This window comes from Microcaecilia unicolor, chromosome 6 (genome assembly GCF_901765095.1).
Source record: "Microcaecilia unicolor chromosome 6, aMicUni1.1, whole genome shotgun sequence".
Lineage (NCBI taxonomy): Eukaryota > Metazoa > Chordata > Amphibia > Gymnophiona > Siphonopidae > Microcaecilia > Microcaecilia unicolor.
The window spans coordinates 290,282,909-290,309,211 of NC_044036.1; the positions used below are offsets into that span (position 1 = coordinate 290,282,909).

At 44.3% G+C, this 26,303-nt stretch overlaps 1 protein-coding gene across 1 annotated transcript; it reads left to right on the top strand.

Annotated features, from left to right (window-relative positions):
• The first annotated feature begins 94 nt into the window (after positions 1-94).
• FAM78A (family with sequence similarity 78 member A) lies at positions 95-20,954 on the top strand. Its single transcript, XM_030207806.1, has 3 exons — positions 95-489; positions 795-1,417; positions 17,281-20,954. The coding sequence occupies exons 2-3, from the start codon at positions 1,095-1,097 to the stop codon at positions 17,807-17,809; spliced, it is 852 nt and encodes a 283-aa protein (XP_030063666.1). The 5' UTR covers positions 95-489; positions 795-1,094; the 3' UTR covers positions 17,810-20,954.
• The last annotated feature ends 5,349 nt before the right edge of the window (positions 20,955-26,303 follow it).

Sequence of the window (26,303 nt, forward strand, 5' to 3'; positions counted from 1 at the left end):
CCAGAAGGCTCGGCGCGCTGAGAAGGAATTGCGTCGGCAGAGCGCTTGGGCTATAAGAGCTGCGGCTCTGGCAAAAAGATCGGGGGGAGCAGGGGGCAGGCTGCACTCCGGGGAGCTGGCCCGTATGCCGGCTCGGCCTGTCGCCGCCTTGCCCCGCGGCGGGCATGCATGGAGGTGTCGGGCAGCGCGCCCGGCCATGAGATCCGGAGGGGAGCCGCCGGCATGTCCCGGGGGCTGGGGGCTGAGCCAGATTGTTGGCCGCTGGCTGAGTCACAGAGGCGGCCACTGACGAGGCTGAGCCCGGCGACGGCGGTGGCCGTAGGAAGGCAGAAAGTCGCAGAGCAGCAGCGGGGCAGCAGCCGCCCTCCAAGACCGCAGGAGCCGAAGGAAGTGCACACGCAGCTCCTGCTGCTTCCATTCAGGGACACTTTGGCACTTGACATCTTAGATTATTTATGGACAAAGTTTTAACAAATAGCGTGCTGCAAGGTGACTAGCAACCCCTTACCCCCTTCTGTTGCCTCTGAGGATGCAGGAGGTGCATCTGCACCACAGTGTAGCCGGGGGAGGAGGAGGGCAGCTCTTGAGCTAACGGTACAGGATGGGAGGGAAAGTTGGAGACTTGCACTGTGACTGTACTAAAACCTCTAGTCGTTTCTTTCTATGTGTGTATCTTGTCTTCTTCCGTGCAAAGGAACAACCCCCGAATTTCCTCTTCTCCCATTCGCCCTGCGTATTAAAGCACTTGACACTTTCAAATAACTGATCTGTGTGTCTCTGTGCTCTTTTGACAGTCTGTGTTACAGGAAGAGAACGGGGGCATCGAATAAGCACTGAGGAGCCGTCTTCAAAGTAACAAGAAATCGGATAATCTGGTGATGAACTGAAAGAGAGAAAACAAAGGAAAAAAAAAAGAACGATTACTGAAGTTAAGTACATTTTTTTTTTCTCGACCCATGCGGCTAATATGTTAGTTAGTTTCTTGGAAATGAGGGAGTTTTCTCTCCTCTAGGTGTAAGGCTTGCGATTGCCACCGCTAGAGCAAAAGAAGTTGCTTCTATTTTTGATCTGGAAAGAAGCAGCTGGACACTTCAATGCATCGCCCTGCCCAAGACCCCTGGAGTCTGCTAGAGATAGCGCTCGTCATCAACACCATGGGCTGCATTCAGAGTCTCGGTTGCAAATCCAAACTTTTCCGTGACAGCATCAGTGTCATCGACGCCCGGGCCTCCATCGACTCCACTCCCACCAGCATCGATGAGTCCTCCAGCGTGGTGCTCAGGTACCGGACTCCCCACTTCCGAGCATCGGCCCAGGTCCTGGTCCCGCCCATCCCCAAGAAGGAGACGTGGATCGTAGGTTGGATCCAAGCCTGCAACCATATGGAGTTCTACAACCAGTACGGAGATCAGGGGATGTAAGTAGCGTCCACGAGATCAGAGAACCCATTCTCATTTATATGTAGTTCTATTGTTTTCATATCGGTTCTTCTGTGTTGTGATACTGAGAGGGACAAGATAGCGATAGACTGGATGGGCGGCTAATTGGTATTTTAGATGCTGACTTGTTGACTAGGTTGTATTCCTTTAAGCTGCCGCTAAACTTTTCATTTGTTTGTTCTGGACGGCTCTCGGCTGTGTAAGTGAAGGAAATGTGTCTTGCTCATAGGGAGGAAGTGACTGAGCTAGAGACTCACAATACACCCACCACTTGGCAGTGATGAGGCCGTCCAGTATGCGATTATGCGATACCCTTCACTACTGTCACTTTAGCTCCTTTCCATCACTGGTACGAGTGTCGCCGAACTAGACCAGTCTAAAGGCAGACTCCATTCAGATCAGGAACGACAAGTCCGAGCTGCTTTCAGCTTGAGCTTGGACAAAATCGTGAGTCGGTCACGACTTGCTTCGAATCGTCATATGCTCCTGCCATCCACCCTGGATGTTTTTGCTCTAGGCAGGATGTGAAGAGTTAGATTTGCATTCATAGCTGAAGAATTCCTATAGTCAGTCTTCAAATAGGTGGAATAGCGCAAATCAGTAAATCTAAATGAATACAGTTGTCTCTGAATTTTCAAAAGTCAAAGCAAATACAAGCTGGGCAGAAGGTGAATCTGACATGTGAGCAACTCTCGTTGCGCTCATTTGCTTGAATTCCGATTGAGGGGATGGCAAGGTCACTTCCTCCTCAGGGGCCAACACAGAAACTAATGCCCAAATGTTTTCCTCCCGGATTATATGTAAATTTGATACATACAAGAATGTCCTGTCTGGAGTGCTCTCCCTTATTAGTGCACAAGGTTCTGCACTAAGGACAGCACTAGCTGTGCTCATGTCAAAACAAAATAAAATTGTGATGCCAATATTTATGAACAATATAATTTTTTTGGCCAGACATCTATGCAGAGCAGACTCCTCCCCTATTCTGTCTTTTTTTTTTATGTTTCCTTAATTCTGTCCCTCATGTAATATTGTATTATCCCTTCTCCCCCTTCCTCTATTGTTTCCCTAAGCCTTAAACTGTTCTGTATCTGTTTTCTCCTTTTCTCCCCTTTTATTCTTTTAATTGTAAACCACTTAGATTAATCGACAGGTGGTATATTAAAATGAACATGGAGGCCATGAAAAAGTTGTGGGCACTCTAATGTTCACAACAAGAAGCAAAGAAAAACAAACCAGGCTGTAAATGCTTAGATGCTACTGCAGAAGAACAAGCTAACCCTTCTATACCTCCTCAAACCTAGCGTTCATGTTCCTGTGTTGTGCTTGTGCCTTCTGCACAGTTCTCTGAATTGGGCCAGAATGGCTAATAGCCTCGTTTAGCATTGATTTCAATATGTTGTTCCCTGGTGGGGTAACAGAAGGCTTAGCTTCTGCATGAAACCCTTTCCTGTATCACGTGCCCAGAAAATTGTGCACAGACATCATGCTACCCACAGGCTTCCCTCTGCACTTTCTTTCTACGTTGGCCGCTTAGGGAGTTGTGAAGGGTAACTTGATTCTAGTGGCAGCTGAAGAGTTGAGAGCAGGGGCTAGTAGAAATGGAAGTGGTATGTGTGTTTGTTGGGGGAGGGTGGTAAATTATCAGAAATCTTCCTATATGCTTTGATCAAAGACTTTCACTAAGTAATATGAGAATTTGAACTTAACCCATTAGTGCCCAGTGTTCCCATAATAAGCCATATGGGAACATTTTGATTTGTTTGGGCACTAATGGGTTAAGTAAATGGAGCTGGAAAGCAGAAAAGGAAATCAGTTCCCTCTCTGAGTCTTGCAAGCCTCTAATGTGGCTGGGTGGACTCAGGCTAAATATATACACTGTCTTCCAGTGCTTTCACTTCTAGTGGACCACATTTGCATTGTGATGCCCTGATGCATAGTCCATATTCCTACCTTGCTACAGTGATGCAGGCATGGCATGATATCGCCCACTTAAAATCTCATGAGATAGATATGATATACATTTACTTTAGGTGAGATTGTCAAATTGGAATTGCAGTGAGACCTTTATTAGAGTTCTGAATGCATATGACCCTGCTTGAGTAGAAAGTTATGGAGTGTGCTTTATTCTTAAAGGTCAAGGAAAGCTCCTGCCACTGCTGAACATAGACAGTATTTATGATCACCAAGTAGCTAGGGATCCTAGGAGACATGTAGCTCTCTTGCCTTCTCAGAACCACTTGCACTCACTATTAAAGTGGGGCCCAGAATCCAGCTTGCAATGGGGCTTGCAGTTCTAATACCTTAGGGATCATCCAAACCATCTTCCAACCTCCCTGGCACACAGCTCCTTTCTCAGGGGCCTATGGAATAAGTAATGCAATACAGTTGTATATTGAAGTTTAGTGCACAGTTTCCTAATGGACCACAATAAAAACAAAAGCTGACAGTAGATACAGTAAAACTGTACACAAATGTGCATAAATATAGGACAGCACACCAAGCACAATGGAAACATAGATACATTCTGGCATGTCAGGCATGCATTAGCAGTTTAATCCATAGTTTGCAGAGAGCTTGTACTGGGACTCGGCAGCGTGTTATAAGCACATTAAATATGTGAATGCCAAATGTAGATTTTTACAGTTATTAGTATGATATCCTATCCATTTTTTTAGATTTCTGCACGTGAACATTGCCTATCATTTCAAAGCTGCAGTACCTCTCTTATAATACCAAATTTGGTGATTCCATCACCTTACCTCATTGCAGCTATATTTGTAAAAATCCTATTTTATTCTCTAGAACAACCACCCATCTTCAGTAAAACAAGAATAATGTTGGGCTTAGTTCTACCTAGCGCAAAATATGAACACTAGCCATAACAGATTGCGCTAACATTTTACTGCTCCACAAACCATGCATTAATATCCCAGCACTAGCAAACCGTGTACTCGGCTTTTAGGGCTTTTGCACATTTATTTGCATTGGATTTAAATGAACCATGGGCTAATGTATATACAATTCTCTGTGCAGTTTCTTGTGCTAAGCTGTACAGTAAATGCCCTGTTTAATAAAGTGCTGCTTAATTGTGCTAAGTGCAAAAAATGTTAATACACAATAGGTGTAAAAGCTGTGTGGGGAAGTGCCCAGGAAGTCCTCTGCTGTTACTGCAAGAAAAGTTCTTTACCGTGCACTAAGATTATTCACAATTAGCATGGTTGCACTTCCTCCTGAGGATGTGGTAAGTGCACCCATAGTAACCGCACAAGTGACAGGTTTGTTATTAATGTATGGTACTTACCAGGTGCTACGTGCAGTCCATGCTCATTCTCCACCAGGTCTTGCCCAACAGCACAGCGTGCAGTTAACTTACTGCATTGGCATGACAGTGCAAGGTAATTTGCAACTTACTGTCCTTCTATTCTAACTGCGCTAATTCACACATTCACTGCTCAACACATTTTAGTAAAAGGGTCCCTATGCCTCACCGTACCACATCAGCCTCTAGTGCTCCTCTGCCCTAGCCTAGCAATATTAGCCCTTCAGTAGAAGCTCCTTTAATAAATGAGAAGAGCTGTAGCTTTTGGGTGTGTTTCATAGGACTTGCATTTGCATCAAAAGTATTTAGAGAGTGAGACTACAGCTGGTACAGAACACAGCAGCCAGTGTGGCTTAAATGTTCTGATCATGTTCCTCATAATTTTATCTATTTATTTATTGCATTTGTACCCCACATTTTCCCACCTATTTGCAGGCTCAATGTGGCTTACATAGTACCGTCAAAGGTGTTTGCCCAGTCGGTGGATAACAAATACAAAGTTGTATAGTGATCGTATGAGGTATTAAGTGGAGGGTCGGAATGGATGAAGATTGCGTGATGTCCTGTTCAATCATAGTCATGCTGTGTTGGTAGGTGAAGAGGGTTACGTGGGGTCGTTGGGGTAGGCCTTTTTGAAGAGGTAGGTTTTTAGTGATTTCCTGAAGTTCAAGTGGTCGTGGATTGTTTTCACAGCTTTTGGGAGCCCATTCCATAGTTGTGCGCTCATGTAGGAGAAGCCGGCTATGTAAGTTGTTACAATAATGAAGTTATTACACTGACTGTGGCCTCAGCCCAGCACAAGTTTGTTAATTTTCAAGGCAGTGCAGTAGGAGACCTCATGAGAGATATTTGCATATACTTCAGACCCACTGTATGTAGATATCTCATGTATATACATTGTGGGTATCCTGAAAACCTAACTAGCTAGGTGGATCACTGGGAAGCACTGCCTTACAACAGGGGTTATTAACCCAGTCCTCAGGACACCTAGCCAGTCAGATTTTCAGGATGTCCACAACAAACATGCATGACATAGATTTGCATAGAATGGAGGAAGTGTATGCAAATCTCTAATTGAGAATATCCTGAAAAACCAGCTGGCTGGCTTGAGAAGATGCGAACACGTCCCTCAGCTAATTTAAAATGACTGTAAAGCAGCTGTGATTAGGCTTTTTCAGGTCACGCTTTCATTTCTAGTATGCCATTTCAGAAATCAGGAAAAGCTGGTCTTGCTTCTCAATACTGTTGAGTAATGGGGGTGGGTGGATTGTGGGGGATATAAATGTATCATTGCTGGTTAAACTCTACGTATGTTGATTACATTTAGTGTTTTCTAATTCACTATGTGCCTCTGGGATAAGTTTTGCTAAATTGAAATAAGTAAGAATTGATTGTAGACCCGTCAGACCCCATTTTTCCTCTCATTCATTCTTCCAAAATGAAAGAAAGAACCCGAGTAAACACAAAACATTAAACGTAGGTAGCCCCTCTCTTGCATGTCCTTCCTCAGTTCACTTTTGTTGCTTTAAAGCACTCCTTCTGTTCCCTAGTATTAGGGAATTCCATGCTATTTGTATATGTCTCTAAAGGCATTGTTATAGGCTGGAAATGTCTTCTTGCTGTCACTTAAGAAACATAATGCTTAGGCTGAGTCTGAGATCCAAAAGGGCAAACACCCGAGGAGACAGTCGAGTGTTGTGTGACATTTGAGTAAACTAGCAGCTTTGGCTATGGTGTTACCTTTCTTCTGCTGGAGCTGGGTGAAGAGAGGTGGGGTGGTGGGACTACAATGCTACCTTCCTCCCCTGGTTGGGGCTGGACTATTGGGGAACCTGTATAAAATTCTGAAAGTGATGGGGTGAAATGCCAGCCATAATCACTTCTTGGAGTGCCAGGGTCTTGGCAGAGACAGGGGAAGGCTAAAGTAGGAGCTGTTCTCTTGTAACCTGATGAAGCAACAGGCGGCTTTGTGCTGACACATGGTTGCTACAAGAGATTATTTACACAGCACCACCAACATGGCCAAAACAAAGTTTGTTGTTTTTGTTTTTTTTTTCTTAAGGTCAACAAAAATGATATTGTTTAAATAGCTGACAGTAAACTCGAAGCTCTGGCTTATCTATTGCGTACAACTAGACAAGGAGGAGTCAGGAACTTACCTAGCAATGGGCATCTTCATATTGCTATCTTATTCAGTTTTATGATGAATGGACCCAAGCAGTTGAACTTGCCATGCCATATATCCCAAAGGAGGCTCTGCATATATTTATAGTGGCAGCCCGTTAGAAGTTTCTAAGGGCTCGCTCTGAGCCCGCCCTTAACAGAGGGTGAGCTTCACTTGATGTTGGACTGGGTAACTATGGCAGGCTTCGGTTGAAGTCTTGCTCACCCAGGCCAGAACAGGGAGTGCTAATGATAAGAACACAATTGGAGGAGGGGGCTGGCCCCTGTGGGCTTGGACCCTTCAAGCAGGATTTTTTTAAACTGCTTGGTGGGAAGGCTCACCTAATCAGGCACCTTCCCTCAAGCAGCTGGGAGGTGCGGAGAGGAGGTTTTAAAAGGAGAGCGGCCTCCGGAGAGCAGGCTTCTTCCTGCTCGTCGGAGGCGTTCAACTATCCATCCTGTTCACACTGGCATGCTGTTTGGGATAGATGTCACAGCTTGGGGGGGGGGGGGGGGGGAGGGCTTTCAAAGGAGGTCCTTTGAAGGGGGAGCTTGGTATTGACCAGGTTGGTCAATGCTAGGCCCATGCTTGCCAGCTCAGGCCTGGAGGTCTAGACCTGGCCCTTGCCCCTACTGCTGTAGTGAGGTAAAGTGGTTTAATTATACTATGGGCTCCTTTCTGGGGGCTATGACTGGATGCCCAGATTTTGGTATATTCCTGGTATGTATTTGTTGTTCATTGCTCAGGTCCCATTGTTATCATCACCATTAAAAGCAAAGTTGCGGCCTTGTTTGCATCAAATACATTTTGTTTTGTTTTTTTAAGAAATGTGCGTTATTTGAATATGCTGAGGAGGGTCAGACGTCTCGCATCCCCTGTTAGGTGAGATGCTATATAAATTCACCCAATTACTGTGGTATCTTTGCAAATTCTTTCTGGGTCAGGTTGCTTTTTTTTTTTATTAGGTGCTCATCTCAAGCAAAAACAGTGCATAATGTCTGCATCTTCATTTTGGCAGACAGCAGTAGGCAAAGTGGCCTGAAAAAATGAGGGCATTAGTAAGTGCAGTGGAGTTGTGAATATTCCTAGGTGGGGGTCCCTTGGGCCTCTAGTTTGTCACCTGCCTTACATCTACTTGCAGCAAACCAAAGAGATAGTGAAGCGGTCCTCAGATGAAACAGCCAGAGGCAAGGATAGTAAAAACCAAAATTTTATTCAAGGACCCATTGGGCTTCTACGATCCTTGCCTCTGGCTGTTTCATCTGAGGGCCACTTCACTGTCTGTCTGATGTGTTGCCAATTCCCTCTGGTCATATTGAGAAGGTTGGGTAACTGCAGTCTTCCCAAACCAGACCTCAGGGCACACCTAGTCCCATTGGGTTTTCAGGATATCTACAATGAATATGCATGAGATAGATTTGTATGCAAATCTTTAACTCATGAATAGTCATTGTGGATATCCTGAAAACCCAATGGGACTAGGTGTACCATGAGGACTGGGTTATTGGATTATATTGATGCGGATGATGCCCAGATTTGTTGTAATCTGGAAGGTGACTACTGACACACTGAATGCATGTCTGGTGAAAGTTTGAGCAATGGCCGAGTAAAAATAGGTTAGAACTGAATCATGATAAAGTGAGGTACTTTGGTTTTAGAGGCCATGAGCTTGGACGGAGACCTATCTTGAGTATAAGTAAGCAGGTATTAGTGAAAGAAATGAAGCTTGTGAGCAGTGTCGTATTAAGGCTGTTGGGTTGCTAGAGTATGCTTGCTTTTCTTTTTGTTTTCCGTTTCTATTATATGCTCCCTGACTGGCCTCTAGCTGATCTGTATTCTTCCTGTCCTGTCTAGAATTATTGGGGTTCTTTTCATGACATATTAATCTGTAAATCGCCTTTGTGGTATTGTTTACTAAAGGTGGAATAGCAATTCCTGAATAAACAAAGGTGTTGGTTTCAGTTTTGGGACAGAATTTGTGATGACTGTTGTCCAGGTGTTTTTCTTTTCTCGGTTGGTTTTCTGTAATTCCTTATGCAGGTCTGCCAAAGATGCAGTAGTTAGGGACCATTGCAAGTGACACAGAACAGCACAAGCTTGGTGACTGCTGTGCAGAGGACTGAATTTAATCTATTTATATTGATTTTTAAGTTTTTGCAGGGATGGCTCTACACTATATATATCAGCATGGGTTCAGCAATATGTACTAGCTTGTTGGCTTTTGTTCCTCAGAGGAAATTGTTACAGATTCCACCTGGAATCCAGTAGCCTGCAATCCTGGCTTGTACAAGTGTCCAAAAACTTTTATAACTACTGAGGATGGTGACCTTATATACTGCCTTCCTTAAACAAATGTGTAACACAATGCAGTTTACAAAATAATCAAATACACAAGAGTATCTGTGTGTGACATATCATTCCTGTTTGAGACTGGGTTCAGCTTTTACATGTAATTACTTGCCTTCTCCCAAACCTGAACCCAATTAGATTCCTCATGGTTACTTAGAGTACTGGGCTAGGAGCCAGGGTTCAAATCCCCCAGACTCTCCTTGTGAGCCTGGACAAATCACTTAACCCTGGGACAAACTTGGATCCTAAGCCCTTTGGGGCCAATGTAATACCTACTGCCCCAACTTGACATTTCGTCCTTTAGATTGTAAGCGCCTTCAAGCAGGGACTGTCCTTCTTTGTTAAACTGTACAGCGCTCCGTAACCTTAGTAGCGCTCTAGAAATGTTAAGTAGTAAGTAGTAATGTAACTCGCCCTGAGTAACTACTTGAAAAGGGTGAGAGCTGCTACTACAGAAAAATGCCAAAGTGAACTTTCTATCTAAATTGTGTCTGAGGCAAAGGAGGGGGATGGGACTGACCCAGGGTCACAAACAGCATCAGCAGCGGAAGCAGGACTTGAACTCTGGCTCGCCCAGTTCTTAGCCTGCTGCTCTAATCATTAGGTGGCTGCTACTCTTTATTGGGATCTTCCTGAAGCATTAATGTACCCTAGTTGGGTTTAGTACAGTGCTGTAACTTTAGCCCTTTCCTAACTTCCTCTATTATTGTATATGTCACACTGAATAGTTTCTGATATTTAAACAAAATATACTTTATTAAACAAAGGGAACCTGAGTAAACACAACACCATTTTAAAATTAGTTCATTTACTCAAGGAACAAAGTTACCAAACACCCATATGAAAAAGGGAATGGGACTTATATACTGCCTTTCTGTGTTTTTTTCCAACTACATTCAAAGTGGTTTACATATTATATACAGGTACTTATTTGTACCTGGGATAATGGAGGGTTAAGTGACTTGTCCAGAGTCACAAGGAGCTGCAGCAGGGGCGTAGCCATGGGTGGGCCTGGACAGGCCCGCCCATCTTTCGTACGCTGTCGCTGCCCTTTTGTCCGGCGGTGGCAGCGTTCAGCGTTTACTTCCTGTACTGTGTTCTCCCCAGGCTCCGCTGCATCGTCCCAGTGGAATCCTTTTCGGCCGTCGCGCTGCGCTGCCATACACACAGGCAGATTCGCTCCTCCCCCACCGTGATCATCCGGCCCTAACAGGAAGTGCATCAGCGAGGGCCAGAATGGATGCGGTGGGGGAGGAGCGAAGCTGCCTATGTGTATGGCAGCGCAGCGCAACGGCCGAAAAGGAAAAGGATTCCACTTGCAGGGACGATGCAGCGGAGCCTGGGGAGAACACAGGGCAGGAAGGAAACGCTGAACGCTGCCTCCGCGGGACAAAAGGGCAGCGACAGCGCGGGAAGGATGTGGATTCGCTGGCCTGGGGGGGAAGTGGCTGAGCTGCTGGGACATAGGAGGGAGAGGAGGAACGGACTTGAGGGAAGGAAGAGAGAGCTGCTGGGACATGGGAGGGAGAGGAAGAAGGGACTGGAGGGAAGGGAGAAGCTGCTGGGACATGGGAGGGAGAGGAAGAAGGGACTGGAAGGAAGGGAGAAGCTGCTGGGACATGGGAGGGAGAGGAGGAAGGGACTGGAAGGAAGGGAGAAGCTGCTGGGACATGGGAGGGAGAGGATGAATGGACTGGAGGGAAGGGAGAGAGCGTCTGGGACATGGGAGGAAGAGGAAGAAGGGACTGATGGGAAGGGAGAGCGTCTGGGACATGGGAGGGAGAGGAAGAAGGGACTGGAGGGAAGGGAGAAGCTGCTGGGACATGGGAGGGAAAGGAAGAAGGGACTGGAAGGAAGGGAGAAGCTGCTGGGACATGGGAGGGAGAGGATGAATGGACTGGAGGGAAGGGAGAGAGCGTCTGGGACATGGGAGGAAGAGGAAGAAGGGACTGACGGGAAGGGAGAGAGCTGCTGGACATGGGAGGGAGGAGGAAGGGGCTGGAGAGCTGCTGGACAAGGAAGGAAGAGGAAGAAGGGACTAGAGGGAAGAGAGCTGCTGGACATGGGAGGATAGGGAGAGAAAGAGGGGAGATGGATGAAAGGATGCAGAGAGAAAGGGGAGAAACGAAGGATGTGGAGAGAGGGAGGAGACTGAACAGAAAAGGGTAGAGAGATAGGCACTGGATAGAAGGAGAGGGGAGATAGAGACACTAGATGGAAGGATCAGGAGAGAGGGTAGATGAGTGGAAGGATAAGGAGAGAAAGAGGGAAGACACTGGATGGAAGGGTAGGGAGAAAAAGGAGACGCTGGATGCAAGAGAAAGAGGGGAGCTGCTGGATGGAAAGAGGGAGAGGACAGAGTAGGGAAAGACTGGAGAATAAGAGGAAGGGGCATGTGGCGAACAAGGGTGAGGAAAAGATGAAAAGCCATAGGTGATGAATGGACAGGAAACCCTGGCAAGAGAAAGACGAAGGAAAGCGGAATCTAGAGACTGGGAGCAACACAATGAGAAAAAGTAAATGGCCATACAACAAAGGTAAAGAAAATAATTTTATTTTTAATTTAGGATAAAGTAATATGGTACCTGTGTTAATAAAGTTTCAGAGACCAATACTTCCTTCCTTAGGTCAGGAGAGGATACCGTAACAGCATTATACTGACCTGAGGCAGGAGGTTTTGGCCTCTGAAAGCTCACTGAAAAGTGTGACTAAATTTTGCTGGGGGAGGGGGGTAGAGAGAAAATTTTGTGCCCACCCACTTTGGGTTCAGGTCCACCCAAAATTGGCAGTCTGGCTACGCCACTGAGCTGCAGTGGGAATTGAGCCCAGTTCCCCAGGATCAGAGTCTGCTGCACTAACCACTAGGCTACTCCTCCACTCCTGCAACTGCCCTGTAACTTTAATAATGGTTATTTTATTTATTTGCTGCACTTGTATCCCACATGTTCCCACCCATTTGCAGGCTCAATGTGGCTTACAAAATGTTACACCACCTTTAGCAGCACTAATCACAAACAAGGTCAAGTTGGAGGTTTAGAGGGACGTTGTTCCAGAATGTAGGAGCAATTACACTGAAACATGAGGTCCTATTGGTATCAAAGTAAACATGGTGAAAAGGAGGTCCTGTTGTGATGAATGGAGGGCCCTCAAAGAGCAGAATGGCATAAGATGACTAGACAAAAATGAAGGAAGAACAGAGGACTTTATTTGATGTAAGCTTTAGGAAGTCAGTGTTTGTCAATAGAGAGGAGTAACATGATATTTTTTTTCCATCTGTGAATGAGTTTGTTAGTGGTATTTTGTATTGTAGCCTATGAATTTGAGCATTTGGAAGGCAAATGTATAGGGAGTTGCAGTCCTCTGTTTTAAAGAGGTCACTTAGAGATATGGGTTTCAGGAGGGACTGTTTAGAATGTAGCTGTGTAAGGGTGAAGAAATAGGAAGATATTACTTTAGAGATGGGAGACTGGCATGATATTCTTGACAGTAGCTTAAGACCTAGGATGCTAATGAAAGGATAAAGGGGAGGGGAGTTCCTTTCATAGAGAAGTGCAGTGATCTATTATTAGATGGTTGTGAAGAAAAGATCATGAAGGCAGACTTGCTAGTATTAACTTTAAATTTATTTTTAGTAAGCCAATCTACAACTGAATCTAGTGTGGCATAGAGTAAGGCAGATATGGAGGAGGAGGATTGTTGAGAGGAAAAAAAATTGAAGACTCTTAGCACATTCTTCTTCACAGAACTGATTTAATTCTGAAACCCAATTATGCTTCAGCATACAGATGACCATTCTCCTGAAGAATTTTCTGGTACAGTGCACAATTCCAGTTTGCCAAGTCCTGAGGCAGCAACACCATGTTTGACTGTATTTGCCTTGTAGAGGTTAGACACTATGGGACCTATGTTGTCCAAAGAGTTCCACTTTTGCCTTGTCTGGCCATAGAACATTATTCCAAAGGGCTTGGAGATCATCCAGATGTGGTTTTTGCAAACGTGAGACAAGCATTGATGTTACTCTTAATAGTAGTGGCTTCCACCTTGCTACTCTCCCATGAATCCCAGTTTTGCTCAGTGGAACCATGAACACAGATCTTTTCTGAGGCTGGAGAGGCCTGCAGTCCTTTGGATGGTCTTATGGGAAGTTTTGTAACTTCCTGGATGAGTTTTCGCTACACCCTTGGAATAAGTTTGGTAGACTGACCACTTGGAGAGAATGGCGCTCATTATGGTTCGGTGGAGACCCAGAATGATATATTTCAATAACTTTTTTTTTTCCTCATCTGTTCTGGAATTTCCTTTGAGTGTGGCATAGTTGCCTTGTAGAAACTCAGTATAGGATTAGGCCCCCTTCACCCAACTAGCTCTATGACTGATTGTATTAAAGAACAAGAACAGTATTGTATTTGCCTACTCTGCTCTTGTGGTCTACCCTCACACCTTTCCCTCATCATGAATTGTAAACTTTCATAGCCTTTATTTCCTTCTATGTCAGTCCCCTATAGGTAGTTCTGGTTTTTATCATCTATTCAGTTTATCCTCCCCCCCCCCCACCCTTATTCTTTTGTGATGACTATTTCACGCCATCAAGACTCAATTTATAGTGAGGCTTAGATTCAAAAAGCCTTGCTGTGTAATCAACAATCTAATTATCAATTTAGGGCCTCTTTATCAAGCATAGTGAGGTTTAGTTTAAAAAAACCTTGCTGTGTTTAATCGACTGAATCTAATTATCGATTTAGGGTCTCTTTTACCAAGCTGTACTAGCGACTCCTGGTGCAGTAATGCCAACAAAGCCCATTCACTGAATGGGCTCCATCGGCACTGCTATATCAGATAATGTGTCTTGATAAGAGGCAGTTACTTTTGTTCCTTAAATTAATAATTTCAATACTATGTTGTGTGTACACAGGATCCCCTTTTGTCTAATATTACAATTTGTTTAACAATCAGAAACCATTCAGTATGACATATGCAATAGGGAAAAAAAAATCACAATAGGTTTTTGGATTTGCAAATTATTAGGTTATATAAAGGAGGGCTGTGTGCGTGAATCATTTGATGAATGTTTTACTGTCCTCTTAATTGATGGAGTTCTTTTCTGTTACTTTTTTGTATATGGCTTTTAAGGCTAGTGGTATAGCAAGATGCAGTAAACACACTGTATGCACTAAACTATTCTTGTGCACTTTAAATCACTGTCCTGAACACTGATAAATAGAATGAACCTATTCCACCTACACTAGAAGCTTCAACTGTGGCATGAAAATTACTACGTTAATGAATAGCATACCCATGTAGGTGCAGACCCAATGGGAGTCAACAACCATTCCTTGTTCTTATGTAACATAGTAGATGACGACGTAAGATAAAGACCTGCACAGTCACACTCATGATCAATTCATGATTAAAACAATGGCTGTGGTATAAAATACTTGATCCTGGTCTTTGCCATTTCTGGGATGTAGAAGTCTGCCCGGTACTGTCTTTACTAGAAGCATCTAAAGGACATTTTAAATTAAGTAACTTACCTTATTAACACATGTTATCTACTACATTCCCAACTTTATCCAGTGGGACCTATTAACTCTTAACATTTGTTTTAAACAATCTTAACACACTATAGTAAAAAAAAAAAAAAAAAACCCCAAACAAAAACCCTAAGCTTTTAATCTCCCCCAAAATGTGTTTATCCTGATCTATTACCCCTGGAAAAAAAAGTACATGTGCTGATCCTCAGCCATTTCCAGAGTTGCTCTATGTAAGTGTAGCAGGCCAAAGATATAGTGAAGGCACAGCAATTTTAAAGGCTCAAATATGTATTGTGTAGGTATACCACCAAATTACATTAAAGACCACCTGCAGCTTCTAGCTTCAGCACATCCAGAAATTTCTCTGTGTCTACTTGTTTAGCATCAAAGAACATACATAGAGACCTTGTAACCTGTTGCTTTCTGGGGTAGTATCCATTAGGCTGAAAGGCTTGCTTAGTCTGCATTCATATCAGGTAGGGTCAGGAACCCAGGGGTAAAATGAGCACACAGTAATGCAAACCTAATCAGTGCTTCTTCCATAGATGGGAAGATGTTGACAAGAGTGCACGTGAATCATTTGTAAGTTTCTTCAACTGCTAGTGATTTATGTTTCCATCACCTTAAATGTCGGAGCAAATGTTCTAATCAACTTTCAATTATTTAATGCTCAAAAAGATCTTCCGTTGCTCCTGAGTGCTTGTGTGGGAAGAAACCTACAGTGGTGGAAATAAGTATTTGATCCCTTGCTGATTTTGTAAGTTTGCCCACTGACAAAGACATGAGCAGCCCATAATTGAAGGGTAGGTTATTGGTAACAGTGAGAGATAGCACATCACAAATTAAATACGGAAAATCACATTGTGGAAAGTATATGAATTTATTTGCATTCTGCAGAGGGAAATAAGTATTTAATCCCTCTGGCAAACAAGACCTAATACTTGGTGGCAAAACCCTTGTTGGCAAGCACAGCGGTCAGACGTCTTCTGTAGTTGATGATGAGGTTTGCACACATGTCAGGAGGAATTTTGGTCCACTCCTCTTTGCAGATCATCTCTAAATCATTAAGAGTTCTGGGCTGTCGCTTGGCAACTCGCAGCTTCAGCTCCCTCCATAAGTTTTCAATGGGATTAAGGTCTGGTGACTGGCTAGGCCACTCCATGACCCTAATGTGCTTCTTCCTGAGCCACTCCTTTGTTGCCTTGGCTGTATGTTTTGGGTCATTGTCGTGCTGGAAGACCCAGCCACGACCCATTTTTAAGGCCCTGGCGGAGGGAAGGAGGTTGTCACTCAGAATTGTACGGTACATGGCCCCATCCATTCTCCCATTGATGCGGTGAAGTAGTCCTGTGCCCTTAGCAGAGAAACACCCCCAAAACATAACATTTCCACCTCCATGCTTGACAGTGGGGACGGTGTTCTTTGGGTCATAGGCAGCATTTCTCTTCTTCCAAACACGGCGAGTTGAGTTCATGCCAAAGAGCTCAATTTTTGTCTCATCTGACCACAGCACCTTCTCCCAATCACTCTCGGCATCATCCAGGTGTTCACTGGCAAACTTCAGACGGGCCGTCACATGTGCCTTCCGGAGCAGGGAGACCTTGCGGGCACTGCAGGATTGCAATCCATTATGTCGTAATGTGTTACCAATGGTTTTCGTGGTGACAGTGGTCCCAGCTGCCTTGAGATCATTGACAAGTTCCCCCCTTGTAGTTGTAGGCTGATTTCTAACCTTCCTCATGATCAAGGATACCCCACGAGGTGAGATTTTGCGTGGAGCCCCAGATCTTTGTCGATTGACAGTCATTTTGTACTTCTTCCATTTTCTTACTATGGCACCAACAGTTGTCTCCTTCTCGCCCAGCGTCTTACTGATGGTTTTGTAGCCCATTCCAGCCTTGTGCAGGTGTATGATCTTGTCCCTGACATCCTTAGACAGCTCCTTGCTCTTGGCCATTTTGTAGAGGTTAGAGTCTGACTGATTCACTGAGTCTGTGGACAGGTGTCTTTCATACAGGTGACCATTGCCGACAGCTGTCTGTCATGCAGGTAACGAGATGATTTGGAGCATCTACCTGGTCTGTAGGGGCCAGATCTCTTACTGGTTGGTGGGGGATCAAATACTTATTTCCCTCTGCAGAATGCAAATAAATTCATATACTTTCCACAATGTGATTTTCCGGATTTAATTTGTGATGTGCTATCTCTCACTGTTACCAATAACCTACCCTTCAATTATGGGCTGCTCATGTCTTTGTCAGTGGGCAAACTTACAAAATCAGCAAGGGATCAAATACTTATTTCCACCACTGTACATTTATATTACAGTTCCTCCACTCGTTATGGGCAATTATGATGTGTGTAAGAAGAATGACAGACTCAAAGTACTTGAGTCATAGCTATCATTCCTTGTGATCTAATTGCACCCTTAATGATTACTTTTAAAAGTGATTAACTGGAATTCCTTTTTCTTAGGTCCAGTTGGGAACTGCCAGACCTGCAGAGTGGCAAACTCCAGGCCATCAGTGACTCTGATGGCGTGAACTACCCTTGGTACGGAAACACCACAGAAACTTGCACCATTGTGGGCCCCACCAAGAGGGACACCAAATTCACCGTCAGCATGAATGATAACTTCTACCCCAGCGTCACATGGGCAGTACCAGTCAGTGAAGGTAATGTGGCCAAACTGACCAGTATCCACCGAGACCAGAGCTTCACTACCTGGCTGGTGGCCAACAACACCACCACCAATGACATGGTGATACTACAGACCATCAAGTGGCGCATGCGGCTGGATATCGCAGTCAACCCCACCAAACCCTTGGGGCAGCGTGCTAAGCTGCAGTCACCCTTTGCACAAGAGCAGCCCAAGATTCTAAGCAAAAATGAGCCAATCCAGCCCAGTGCTCTGGTCAAGCCCAATGCCAATGATGCTCAGGTTCTAATGTGGCGGCCCACAAACGGGCAGCCTATAGTGGTCATCCCTCCAAAGCGACGGTGAGCTTCTACTAAATCAAGCTGTGCATCCTAACACAAAAGGGTTGGAAACACCCAACTGTGTAACTAAACAACCAATGAGAAAAGACCATATTGGGCTGCACTTCTTACACAACCACAGGGCGAATCACTGTGTACTCAAATGTCAAAGCAAGGCTCCCTTCACCCCCCTGTGCTTCCTGCTGACACAAAAAAAGAATAAAAGTCAAAAACCCCATGCTGTGTCTGACCAGTGGGAAGGGCTCTGGCCTTGTTTTTTCTTGTGTTGCTTGCTAATGTTCCCATCACCAGCTCACACAGACTGCTACAACTATTTTTTCTCTATGGGAACAAAACTGCAAATACTGGAAATCAGCTTGTTCATTAAGCTCTTATTTATTAATAGTTAAGGACATTTCTGTGGACATTTTTAAGACATTAAGTTTGCAAACTGGAGACCTGGAGCCTTACCCTGATTCGCTGCTTTGCATTTGCCAAACTTGAGCCTTAAAGTGTGTGTGTGTGTGTGTGTATTGGTTTTTTTTAATGAAGAAATTTTTTTTCCTCCTCCTGAATTGGGGGGGGGGGGGGAGGGAGGGAGGGAGGAGTAAGAACAGTCCATACGCTAGAGCATAAGAGGTAAAATGTTTAAATTCTATTGCAATACAGCACTGTGCATGGCCGAAAAGCAGCACTGGAAAGCTGACTGTGAATATTCTGTGCTATCATGAAAAGGGAAGTGAGGCAGTTGCAAGAATTTATGAGCGCTCTTTGGGATTTTCTCTGGGGAGGGTGAACTTACAGAACTAGGCTTGTTCCATGCTAGTCAGGGAATTTTCATGGGAGGCACTGGAAAGGCAGCTCTCCTGCTTGATAAAGGCCAGGAGCTGTGTTCCACTTCCATCATTGCACAACATTCTTCCTTCCAAGTCTCCCCTAGACTCTAGCTAAGGTCATCTTGTTTCTGTTACAGAACTCACTCTCTCTCCCTCCTGCTCCGTCCAGTGGAGATTTAGGAGGTCCATTTCCTCCCCTCACCCCTTTGCTTTGAGATACATAGCCTACAAGCAGTCACCAAGGCTTTATGTCACTTAGAAACCCATGAATCAGTTAGGTTTGCACTTACTTCAAATAAGAGCTTCCTAGAACAAGTGAATTGGGCTTATTATGCAATAAGCCCTTCCTCTTCTTGCTGGGCTGGCAGATGGTCTGCACATGGTAATCAGATTACAGACCAGCAGCGATTCGGATCTGGTGCTAGGCACTGCCTATTTATATTTTCCTCATGTATTACCTGTGCAATGGATGGTAAAGTGACTTACCCAAGAAAGCATCAGTGGGAAAAGCAGGATTTGAATCCTGGCTGCCCCCCCCCCCCCCCAGTTAGGTGTAATATGCAGTAAACTACTCTTGCACACATTAAACCGCAGTCCTGTATATTAAAATGAATGAGCACATGCTATCTGCAACAGAAGCTTTAGCTGTGGCACATAAAATTATCAAGTCAATAAACAGCATTCTAAGTGTATTACCTTATTAACACACATTAACATATGTTATATACTACAGGCCAAAATTTACCCAGTAGGACCTGTTAACTCGTAACCTTTATTAACAACCCTCGCACACTTCAGTAAAATCAAGCCCTAAGATACTCAAGGGCTCTGAAACCATCTTATACATACAAAACCTGGAAGTACGCCCATGTTTTTGGACATCTTTAAAGGTGCCAATTGAAATGCCTAAGTTCTGGAAATGAAACATTTGTAAGTCGGGCCTGCCTGAAGCAACCCTGTAAAGCCAGATTATTCTGACGCTATTTTACTGTAGCGTCACCCATACGTCTGCAACCTAGGATGGATTGATGTAGGCTGGAAATGACAGCTGTTAAAAGCAGGACTATTTATACATCTCTTTAATAACTAAATAGCAATATAATTAGAACTGCTCTCAATAGGAGTGATTCTAGAGTCTAAGAATCTGTTCCCCCTTCCCACCCCAGGCAAGCAGTGGCTGTAGGTAGAGCTGCTGAGGTTGGCAATATTAAAAATGCCTCAATTTCTGGGAACTAGAATCAAGTCTGCCCTGTAGAGCTTTTCATTCTCATTGTCTATGTTTTCTTCAACCTACTCTCCAAACAGTAGAAACTGAGATGTGTTAGGAAAACTCTTGGGACCCCAAAACACCAGGGACTGTAGCAAAATGCAGCATGCAAAGATTAGCCACACCAGCAGACTTGAGGAGGAAGGGAATGAAAACACCAGCACAATATACAATGGTAGAAACGAAATAAATTGGCAACTTGGATCACACATTTAAACCTCACATATCGCCACACCCCTTCTATCATACAGCTGTATGGCTGGGACCCCTATATTAGAGCTTGCAACTTGCTCAGACGTCAGGTCCTCAGGTTCTGATAAAGAGTGGAAATTTTTCAAAAACATTTTGGGAATTCACTTAGAACCGTTTCCCCTAGATTTGATTTAGGTTTAATGCGAAAGTCTATCCATCCTCCATCTGCCTATCTCCATTCACAGAACATTTGAGCTTCTACAAAGGGAACTGCAATACAAAATAGCCAAATCAATCCCAAGAAAGGCAGGAAGATGGAGAGAAACACGTGCATCAGAAAACGGCAAACAAAAAAAAAACCCTTTAAAAAAATCACATTTTTCAACCCTTGGTCATCGCTGGCCAATCACACACATGATCATATTCACAGAGCTCAAAAGACTTCTTATGCAAGTTACCTGTAATAATATATTTATTTTTAAGTATCATACAAGAAGATACCTCAGCACAGCAGCTGCAGTCTCCTGTCCCTGTCTTGCCATACAGTATTAGAGAGAGGTGGGAGTGTTCTTCCTTCTCCAAATAATTATGCACCGACACAGCACTGTGTGTCTCATCACAGCACTCAAGGGTATTCAGCTGAGAGTGAAGGAGTCAAGCTGACCAATCCTGAGAGGGCAGGGCTGTGTGCCATAGTGGATGGAGGTGTCAATTGGCAACGTTCTTCCATTGCCCAGAAATGACATCCATCCTTGATGCTGTGGAGACTGTGAAATATGCACAGATACAAAAATAGACTAGAATATGATATGATATGTAAACAAAATTCTGCTTTTATAATGAGGAAAAAGAAATAAAATTACATTTTAAATGCTGTTCTTCCTGGCCTTGTATTTTAACCGGGACATAAAGACACACAGGCTGCTGTCCTTCATGTGACCTCCTGATATTTGTCTTTGGGAAAAGGGGACAAAGTACATGGCTGGAGGGACCAAGTCATGATCTGTGTGAAGGGGAAAAGACAGAAGATCAGGATGGGGGGGGGGGGGGGGGGGGGGGGGGGGGGGGAGAGAGGCAGAAGAGCAGGCGATGGAATGATTTACTCAAACCCAAGAAGTCTGAAGCTGAATTAGAACCCAGGAGTTCTATTCCCTTTCTCATGCTCAGCATATCAGAGGAAGGCAGCCAGCTTTTGATCTTTTTTAGAACAGCAGGAAGGATTCTGACAGCTGGGCAGATAACCAGACCCCATCACATGTGCACACATACTCTAGCTAGAAAAGAACAATAGGCAGTGTGTGCATGGGAGGTTATATGTGAGTGTGAAGCAAGGCCTTCATTGTATGCTTTAGGGCAATGCATGTGAGTGTGGAAAGGGGTGACGGCATCTGTGAGAGTGGAAGCAGATGTATGTCCAAGTGTGACAGAAAAGCACTGCGTTTTCAGCTACTTTGCATGCAGCAGATTCTCCAAGCTGGCCAGCCAAATAGAATGCCTTCCAGTAATGTACTTTGTAGTCAAATCACAGACAGGTCTGGTGCAGTGTGCAAGAGAATACACTTCAACAAAATGCCCATACTAAAAACACCAGAAATCCTGCCTGTTCCCCCCACAGTAAATCGGCATCTATCAAATAGCTGAATACATAAAATAAATTCAAAACATCCCACATTACTCCACCCTCAGGGTGCCTGATCCAGCAATTAATGACAACTATGGCTATGCATCTTCCAGTATTTCCAAACATTCTTTCTATTGTTATGCTCCCAGAATAATGAAGAGGGCAGGAAGCATGGGCCAAGGACTGAACCCATGGCTTTCTTTCAGGGGTACTAGCACTTTTTCAATTGCCTATTAAAATTGATTCATGTTCCCCAACTATTGATAAAAGTGCCCAGGCTCTGCACATTCCAAACATGCACATAGAGAGTGTACCCCCCCCCCAACCAATGGGAATAGTATCTTCAGCCAGTCCCCACAGGAAAATGTGGAGGTGCATGCTGCAACACATAATACTCAGCCCCTACAAAACGTGGCAGACATGGGCTACGAAGGCTGAGCTGTCCAGATAATAAAGAGAAAAACAAAAATAAAAGTTTTGGTTTAATGCTTTAATATGGCAGCTTTGGAATCATGTGCACAGTAGAAGAGTAAATGAATGTCTTTCTCTGGTGTTCTACTACTGTTAAAATTCAGCTTCTTGGGATCTCTGCTTCTAAATCAAGGTAATTTATTCAATAATGGGTAAGGATCTTTCCATATTTTGCATATGTGGCTAAAGTGAGCATGTAGTTTCTGTGTAGGGATTTGTAGTAGTCCAGCTTGTTCTTGTTTCTTAACAAGAAGTGTATTCTAAAGCCTGGTGCAGTATTTGCAATTCTACATTTTCATAAACTCTGTGGCTCTTTTCAGGGACTGTGGCTATTTGGGAGGATGGGGGTTCTCCTCAGTAGCTCCCTTCATTCCTCCCTGGGAACTCCGTTCACTGGGTAAATCTCTCTTATCTGCACCCTTCTCCTCCACCGCTAACTCCAGACTCCATTCCTTTTATCTTGCTGCACCATATGCCTGGAGTAGACTTCCTGAGTTGGTACGTCAAGCTCCATCTCTGGCCGTTGATTTGTTTATAGGGTATATTTATCCCTCTTAGTATAGTGGTCCAGCCACAAATATCTAGGAATGAAAAAAATAACCCAAGGCTGCACCTATATATTTTTCCTCATTTATCAAGACTCCCTCATTACCAAAATTGTGCACTCACTCTGAATAAGTCAGGAAACAATAACCAGAAGAAAACATTATATATGAGAAATCAGCTCTCAAGTTTATTAATTATTAATGCAAGTCTATACTCACCAGGCAGTATTGGTAATAGCAATCAAAGCATGTTTCTCACAGAGGGAGGTCAGACAGTGAATCAAACAGGTTTCACATTTACTGAGTTCTCCCTCCAGACTATTCCAGCTGTCAGTATTTATATCCTTTTATGTCCTATCTCTTACATTAACATCTATTAGTTACAATTAGCATATATCTGTAACACGTTAGTTTTGACCGTAATGATTAGGCTGTCCTAGTTTTGACCATGATGATTATTCTGTCCTCCAAGTTTCGACCAGCCCCCCTCAAATTTCTTTTTTTTGTGCACCTGGCTAACTACTCATCCATCTCTTGCAAGATATCCTTGATCACTGCTTCTCATTATGCCCCTGTACATCTGGCATTTTTACCTCAGCTCTTTTTGTTTCACATTCTTAGAGCTGGTTTGGTTTGGTAGCAGTCTGCCTGTTTTCTAAAACTTTTCTTACTAAACTGTTTGAGGGACTGAGGCTGTTAGAGCCCTGAAACTTTTCTTCTATAACTGTTTGAGTATATATCTTATCTAACACAAACTTTAAGAGAAAAACAAACAAAAAAAAACCCCCCCACACTGTTCTCTCTTTTGCTGTGGGTCTATCCTATTCCTTAATCTAAAAATTGCTATTTTTACAATTTTGGGCTAGAAGGTTTTTCTTTAAATTGCATTGAATTGCTGTGCTTTTCTCTACCCAGTGAAGTAAGCCATTTCATTTGCATTAACAGATAGTCTAGTGGGCACTGCAGGATCTGATTTTCGTTTTGTAGATGACACAAAGTTATTCAGGGTTGTCATGTCGCAGGAGGAGTGTGAAAGATTACAGGAGGACCTTGCGAGACTGGGGGATTGGGCATCCAAGTGGCAGATGAAGTTCAATGTTGACAAGTGCAAAGTGATGCATGTGGGTAAGAGGAACCCAAATTACAGCTATGTCATGCAAGGTTCCGCGTTAGGAGTCACGGACCTAGAAAGGGATCTGGGAGTCATCCTATATAATAATTCTCACCTCCAACGTTCTGTGCTTGGGACCGTGGCTCCCTGGAGGTGGTCTGCTAGGCAGACACGCACTGACGTCATGACAACTGATTCCAAGGCAAGGGAATCAGACGCACGCAGAGGAACTTCCAGAGAAGATGACTGAGGAAGCAACGCGAAGGGCACAACAGCACTTCGGCTGTCGGGGGTTTGGGTCCCCCGTCAGCACAGGTAGTCCACAACGGCGGCGGGGGGTGGTTTTTGCCGGCACGGAGGGGGGGGGGTCGAGGGGGCCGTAGCGCGGGGGGGGGGGGGGGAGAAATTGCCTGCCTAGGGCTCGTTTCCTTGCCTTCAGAAACGGGCCTTTTTTTACTAGTTGTTGTTAAGACGTTAAAAACTTCTGCTTAGTGTGCTGCGGCGGCTAAGAAAGCGCACAGAATGTTGAGTATTATTAGGAAAGGGATGGAAAACAAACATGAGGATGTTATAATGCTGTTGTATCGCTCCATGGTGCGACCGCACCTTGAGTATTGTGTCCAATTCTGGTCGCCGCATCTCAGAAAAGATATAAAGGAATTAGAGAAGGTGCAGAGAAGGGCGACGAAAATGATAAAGGGAATGGAACAACTTCCCTATGATGAAAGGCTGAGAAGGTTAGGGCGCTTCAGCTTGGAGAAAAGGCGGCTGAGAGGTGATATGATAGAAGTCTACAAGATAATGAGCAGATTAGAGCACACAGATGTGAAGAGTTTGTTTACACTTTCAAACAACAACAAAACCAGGGGACACAAGAAGGAGCTAGAATACGGTAGATTTAAAACAAATAGGAGAAAGTTTTTCTTTACTCAGCGTGTAGTTAGATTCTGGAACTCGTTGCCAGAGAATGTAGTGACAGCAGCTGGCCTTACGGAATTTAAAGGGGGTTTGGACAGATTCCTGAGGGAAAAGTCCATTGAACATTATTAAAATTTTTTTTTTTTTTTTTTTGGGGGGGGGGGGGGGGGGGGGGATTGCCGGGTTCTTGAAGACTGGATTGGCCGCTGTCGGAGACAGGATGCTGGGCTTGATGGACCCTTGGTCTTTTCCCAGTATGGCGGTGCTTATGTACATGTCACAACTCAGTATTGCTGTAATACTGGGAAATCTTGAGACAGTTTTATGATTTTAGGCCTAGTTGGCTGCTATAAGCCTCTTGACCTGTTTTTCTCATAAGGCTCATAAATCTAAGCTAAAAGCCCACCTTTTTGATGCTGCTTTTAACTCCTAACACTTATTCAGATCCCTTATTTTATCATCCTCACTTTAATATTCCCTTATCTCTTGTTTGTTCTGTTTGTGTGTCCTAATTAGATTGTAAGCTCTGTCACGCAGGGACTGTCTCTTCATGTTCAAGTGTACAGCGCTGCGTAAGTCTAGTAGCGCTATAGAAATGATAAGTAGTAGTAGTAGTAGCTACCCCATCCTGTAAGGACAGCCCAGTATATTAGTAGCAGCACCTTTTTTTTTACTAGAAAAACACCCCACACTGACTGAACCTATGGCAACAGAACAGTTGCTCTTCCCTCCAATGCAAAGTCACAAAATGATAGATTGTGCTAAGGCTCTTCTACAACTGGAGAAGCCAAGACAGGCTACACTCTGAGTCAAGCTTTGGGTCTTGATACGGCTTCTGCACAAGGCAAGTCATACAATTCTTTAAGCAAATGGCTTATGACAGACAGTTCAGATTTCCTGTCTAATAGCAACATGAGCAAATGTCCTTCAGCCTAAAGGACAGCATAACTGTACAGATTTATAATCCTACAATTCTACACAGCCCTGCAGTGCAGTACAACAGCCACATTGGATGTTCAAATTCTTCAGTTCCTTTCACTCTTCGTGTAGCACAACTGCAGACTGTGCCCTACCTATTCCCAGCACTGAGGTAGCAAACAGATGGGTACACTAAGAAAAAGTTGCACTGCAGAGCTGTGCTGGAATGGAAGATGTACAATTGTATTAAGGGATCACAATGCTACAATAATATGGTGTGCTGTAGGATGGGACTGAAATGCATGTGTAGAGCTTTGTATGGGAGTTTCCACTGGAATAGCAGGAGGTGCTGTAGGGCAGAAATGAGATATTGGCAGAGCTGTGCTCATGGGTCTCAGCAGTGGAAGGGGCGGTGCTGCTGCAAGGTAGGAATGAGGTACTTTCTCATAGCTGTGTGTTTATATTAGCGATCTCAGCACTGGAACAGTAGGGAGTGCTGTAGGGTGAGAACAGGGTGCTTTTGGCAAGGCTGTGCAGTGGCGTACCCAGGGCAGGGCAGTGGGGGCGGTCCACCCTGGGCGCACACTGCAAGGGAGTGCAGGGAGCAGCTGCCCAGCCGGTTCTCTGCTCCCTCTGATGT